The sequence below is a fragment of the Populus nigra genome, chromosome 12 (genome assembly GCF_951802175.1).
Source record: "Populus nigra chromosome 12, ddPopNigr1.1, whole genome shotgun sequence".
Classification (NCBI taxonomy): Eukaryota; Viridiplantae; Streptophyta; class Magnoliopsida; order Malpighiales; family Salicaceae; genus Populus; species Populus nigra.
This window is the reverse complement of record NC_084863.1, coordinates 3045909-3052416: the sequence shown is the minus strand read 5'-3', so window position 1 is coordinate 3052416 and position 6508 is coordinate 3045909. Positions and strand designations below refer to the sequence as shown.

Here is a 6508-nt window from a genome sequence, read left to right as displayed (position 1 = left end):
CCACATCATGACACGCCTTTTGTACTTGGGCTGCGCATGATCCTACAGTAGGAACTTCCTTTTGGCCAAGTGGAGATGCCCATTATGATCTTCAAGAATCCTCATGAATGAAAAGAAAGGACTGGTTGGAGTGATCTCGTAGGGCTTGCTATCATGAGACAGCTAATTAAGCACCATTTTTAATTTAGTGCTTACTGTTGAGTAGATCATTCACTAATATTATTCGGAAAAACCAGGTTAAATACATTTATATACTCTCTCTTTCCATGATTTATAAAGAAAAAATCCGATCTTGAGATATCTTCAGAAACGTTTGTCTAATTCTGTATACCACTCTTCCATATGAAACCTACAAGTTGTGAACAGTCTCTTCTATATACCACTCTTGTGCATGCCAATGATCTTAATTAGGTGTTTTTCTGATATAGTGAAAAAGAAAGGGATTTTATTGAGCTCCTTTAAGTTCACCAAAATTTTCATGGATAGGCAGGCATTAAAAGAAGTGGAATCTCTCTGTCAAAGAAAGCCCGAGCAAATAAGTTTCATCAATCAACATGTTTTACCAGAAAGAACAGCAGCACAATATGGACTAACATGGGGATTAGCAAGTGATATTTTTTTTTTTTTTTGTACGAGTAGTTATATTGTTATTTACTTACACTTCGTTTGTTTATATGTAATACAGTTAATATATGTTTTGCTTTCACTATAAATTCTAAAATATTTGATTAATTAACCTATATCATAGTTTTATATGGGTTTTACTGATTTTTTTTAAAAAAAATTAGTTCTGAAAAATCTATAATTTATAAATGTTTTAAACCTATTTTTTCAAATGATAATTACAAAATTCACTACAATACCAAGTGCACACTTAGTTGGCTAATTGTAACTATCATGTAATATTTGTACGACAATTTTCTCTTTTAAAACATACTAAATAAAAGCAAATGTGATCATTTTTTATGGATTAATGTGATTTTGTTTGATTTGAGATAGTGATTTATTCTTAAAAAATAGACACTTACTAAAGAAGGGAAGATTTTTAAAATATTCCTGAAGTTATTTGTGTCAAGAATCTTTGAAAAGGAGATGACAAATCTTACAAATCTCGACTTTAATGTTGGAGAGATCAAATGAAAGAGCTTTATGCATGCTTTCATAGAAAAAGAAAGCATAATACCCTCATTAAGTTATGGCTTTAAGAATTTTTTAAGAGGAGAAGACAAGTTCACAAATCCCTAGTTCTATGTTGGAAATCTTACCCACATGGCTCCAACTTCTCCATTTCCTCCTTAAAATTAATTAGCTCCAAGTTTTATATATATATATATAAGTTTGCAATTTTTTAAGAACATTTTGTTTTCCTTGACTTCTAGAATTCTTAGCATCATTAAACGTTGGCAAAACATATAAATAAACCAATGTTAATGACACTGTGAGCTTGACTAAACTACTACATTGATTAAAATTATTAAAATAATATAATTATATTTTAGATAATTTTTTAACATGATAACAGAATTTTGATAATTAAATACTTATGAATTCAAATCTTATTATTCTCATTCTCTTTTATAATTAAAATCTTATTAATAATACAAGGTAATGTAGCCATGTATGAATTTTAAAAAGCATAAGATAATGTAAATATACATAAGTTTATAAATATATATAAGTTTCAAGTTGTTGCAGATTAATAAGATAATGTAAATATACATAAGTTTATAAATATATATAAGTTTCAAGTTGTTGCAGATTAAGATAATTATTTGATATTGAATATTAATCTGTGTTAGAAACATGCCCCATTATTATTTTATTATTTTACGAAATATTCTTTTGCTAGTGATTCCTTCCCATCTTCAAATATCAATCGACTTTCAACGGCTTTTAATGGTACAAAGTGGGAGCAATGTGCCAACAAAAAACAATGGATGGCATGAATGCCCCACAGCAGCAAGCACATGGCCTTGCTCCTCATCCTTATCACTTTGTTCATGGATCATATTCTTTGCCTCCTCAACCAATCACAAAAAAAGGGAAACAAAATATAAAAATCTGCTATGATGGTTCAAAAATTGCATATTATGCAGAGAATCTCATATATATGATGCATACATTGGTTAAATAAAACCTTGCCACCATCAAACAAAAATGAAGGGGGACAAAAACACACTCATGACAACCTAGAAACAATAATTAAGGACATTATTAGGCAAGCCATTCTGATAATAAACATTACACATGACCAAACATAACAAAAGAAGTTTTATAAACATCTTCTTCTATTATTACTTCATGCTCCTAGCTAGTTAACAAATCCCTTCAAATATATTTCCTCATATACTTGAGAGTACTTACTATGTATGTGAAAAAGAAAAAACTAAAAAAAAAAAAACAAAACAAAACATGGTACATAGACATCCAAACTTCAAAGCTCAAATCCCCTTTTAGCCTGTTCCTTTTCTCTGTGGACGATTGGATCAGCTGACCAAATTGACTGGGAAAAAAGCACTTCAAATTCTGTTCTTGCACTTCTCTACAGCTCTCGGGGCTGCAATTAGATCAAGATCAAGAAGATTTCATGTTAGTCTCACCGTACGAATTTAAGGTATGGTTTACAGATTAATTTGAATTTCATGACAATATTGGCATGGCCCAGTACTAACCAAGTCCAATAGCCTCAGACCCTTTCATAATCCTCAAGCGCTTGCATGAATCCACAAACATTCTGCCAAATTAATGAAGAATTAATTAGTCCGCGTAATTACTTTCAATGATCAAATAATTGCTTGATGTGGTACGTAAGAGATTAATATGAAAGAAGTTAATTACGAACTTACTCCCATGGAACATCTCCTACAAGCATCCAATCTCCATCCTTGTCTTCATAAGTTGGCACATAATCGGAACCATTCAAAAGATCTATCAATTTGCTTTCATTCATGAAATCTTTCATTCCTTGTGAGCCACAGTTACCTTTTGAAAGAAAAAAAACAAAATGGGGGTGAATTTGTAAGATAATTATTTAAATTCATATGTTACACTTTAATAATCTAATTTGGAATTTATGTATGTAGCATTTTATTACCAATGGTGAAGGAGCTGAACATTTTGCCTAGAGCGTCAGAGAGTTCTTGGTAGCTCTTGTATAATTTCAAGTCCACTTTTCGTAAATACGGAGCACCATCCATGCTAACCTTAACAAAAGCCACACCGGTGCCACTGCTACCGGATTTTTCACCGTTGTCATTGCTGTTCTTCTGTACAGCCATGACATTCTTACGGAATGATCTAATGGGTGGCCAACCCACAACTTGTGCCCTGAAATTGATTTGAAACACATATCTATTAGGGTTTTGGTAATATTTAACACTCTCAGAATGATTAGGACCACAAAAAAAATTGATTAACATGATCATATCTATTTTTAATCTCCTCTTTCAAAAACAATGTATCACCTGTATGTGTTTTTCTTATAAATTTTATTAAATAGAGAGGATAACCTTCACTTTTTTTTAATTCCCATTTCCAAACAATTTTATCCAATAAAAATAAGGCAATAACATGCACCTTGGCCTATATCTTATATGGTCACCATAGTTTTTTTTTTAAAAAAGAGAATTAATCTTTACGAACAAAAGAAGTACCATATATATTTTTATGTGTATCTCATGGTCCCGTTTATGAAAAGGGGATTTTTCTTATATAAATTATGGTGCACAATGGATTCGGACAACATAAAATTTTCGTTCACGGGTACGACGTTTGGTAGCTTAGCCACAGACTATCTTTTCCCTTTTCTCTATCCTTAGTTGTTTGGTTGTCGAGAAAAGTAAAGATTCCATATGTTTTGTTCTATTCCTTTATTACAGACACCAGCCAAAGCCATGAAAAATCCAGCTAAGAAGGAGGAAGCACATCTTCTTGCAACTCTTCCATGAATAAGATTAATTAAATAGTATAATAACTACACAACTAGCAGTAATATATATATATATATATATATATATATATATATATATATGAGACAATGAAAGGAAAAGACAATTTTATGTGGAAAAAAAAAGTACAAAAAGAATTTTTCGCCAGGATACTTGCTAGATGATTCATTAAATCCAATTGTCTTGCTCACCTGAATTAAGTATTTCTCCTAGTTAAGCTCAAATAATTAAATCACATCTTGCTGACCTGAGCTGCTATTATACACGTACGTGATTAACATACAAAGTGGGTGGGCATTAATTATATTATCTTTTTCTATAGCTTCCTGAACACAATAAATCTGTCAAATGTATGCTTCTCTTTATGTATGTGGAGCATGCAATTAATACAAAATATATAATAACCATCATAAGTCCATAAATGGTGTGATCAGAAATAGAGAAATAAATTAAAATAAAAGAAAACTTACTTGGCCGGTGGCTTTGCAGGATCAGTAGAGGCCGGAGGAGCAACGGTCTTCTCCTTCATTACTTTCTCCTCGTCGCCTCCCTTTCCTGATTCCTTTGTAGAGAGGTTAAGCTTCAAATCAACAGTCTCAGAAAACCCTCTCTTCCCATTACTCTTTGCAACCTCACCATCATTTCCGTTACCAATTCCTCCAGGTAACCCTAGACGTAATTCAGTCTCTTCGAAGTTAATCATGCTATACTTTTCAGGCTCTGCTCCCATTATGCTAGTCATCCTTCACAAAAAGAAAAACCTCCAATACTTGAAAATAAGTAGTACCACTACACACCGCTCTTATCCCCTCTCTCTCTCTCTCTCTCTTTTCTTCTTGTTGATGTTAATTTCTTGCTACTAATTATCTTGATGTAGAGAGATTTATGGTATGCACATGTAATAAAGGTTGAAGAATAGTAGTGCGAGAAGAAATAGAAGGGCCAAATTAGCTATAGGGTGCTATAATATATGGTTTTTTTGGGACATGGTGATGGGGGACTTTAGAGGGTGGAGATGCTGACACGTGTACGACTAAATTAGTTGGACGGACCCCATGGGTTGTCGGGGAAGTTAGGTCATGGATGATGTATAGGATAGAATGATTGCGGCAATGCAAGTGGACAGGCCTCGTTAGCTTTTGTATGCCTTCCCACTTTGTTTCCTTAGGCTCCACAAAATAATAAACGCTAGCATTGTTCCTTGTATAAAGAGGGTGAAATCATATTAAAGCTAGTCTGATATAATGGTGGGAGTGTTTTTTTTTTTTTCTCCTTATATTATATCATAGTTTCTTGGGTATTTTTATTTTTTATTATACATGTGTACTGTGGGTCGACTTTCAAAAAAAAATTACGATCTTTTCAATATTTTCACACAACTTTATGGACCATATATACGAGCACAACATCTACAATTAATATGTTCGAGGCAGCAAAAAGTGGTCTTGAAGAGAGTATTGAAAGTATATAAAATTCTGGTTCGAATATTAGTGTAATGAGAGATTACTTCATTTGTATATGAGTATAAAAAAGTATGAGCAATTTAATTGTATACTTATTTTTATCATTAAAAAAAGTATTGGGTATTTTACGCGTAGAAAGAAAATCCTAGATATTATAAGGATATCTTAGACATTGTTTTCTTTATAAAAAATATTATAAACAAGATTAGAATGTTTTTAAAAGGGGATGAATAAATTAAAATTGCAGATTAATTACATGCTTTCTCAAATTAGACACACACACACACACACACACACACACACCACAGCCTTTATGCCCAATATAAAATGTGTTTAAAGTAGAGAGAATCCTACAGAAGAAGATTTGCCCGCATGGTGTTTGTGAGATTAGACCATTTCCAAATCCAAAAAAGGAGGTATCCCTGTCATTCCAAGGTTACTTCAAAATCTTTTCGATCTTCGTCTGGTTTGTGCACTCTCCACTTCCAGTGGTAACCATTCAAAGCACATATATACATATATAATGGCAAGGATGTGTGCCACTAAATGCTCCCTAGCTATATATATATAATAGTAAAAGAGAAAGGAAATTAATGTATGATAGAGAAAGTGGTAAAAAAAACAAAGGCATGCTTGAAGAAGAAAAAAAAGTGCATATATATTCGCACCTTAATGCATTAATGTCAGACATTGTATATGTTCTTCCTCGTGAAAATAACAAATTGCCTTAATTACCATAACTTGGATGGTTTGCTAAACCCTTTTTTATTTTATTTTTGTCAATTGTATATTTTAAGACATTTGGGGTCAAATCCACTTCACGTCATGTATAGGAGAGATTGAGAGGAGGAATGGACTTTTTTTCTATTTGTATACACATAACTTATTTTCTATATCTAATAATTTTATAGTTAGTATGATAAAATATATGAGTAATAAAAAAAACAATAAAGATAATATGTGATTTTTATTTTTCAAAATTGACTTTTTTTTCGAGAAAAAAAATTCCCCCAAGACAACATAATTTTTTTTTTTGAGCTGGTCGAATATGAAATATGCAAAAACTATTCTCTTCTATGTTTTCTTGCAAATAAAAGG

General features: G+C 31.9%; 1 protein-coding gene across 1 annotated transcript; it reads right to left on the bottom strand.

Moving 5' to 3' along the window:
* Positions 1–2194: 2194 nt before the first annotated feature.
* LOC133669988 (auxin-responsive protein IAA16) lies at positions 2195–4899 on the bottom strand. Its single transcript, XM_062090365.1, has 5 exons — positions 4418–4899; positions 3095–3327; positions 2847–2982; positions 2673–2734; positions 2195–2557 (listed from the first exon to the last, which is right to left on the bottom strand). Exons 1-5 carry the CDS (start codon positions 4687–4689, stop codon positions 2520–2522), a joined length of 741 nt encoding a protein of 246 aa, XP_061946349.1. The 5' UTR covers positions 4690–4899; the 3' UTR covers positions 2195–2519.
* Between the last annotated feature and the right edge of the window lie 1609 nt (positions 4900–6508).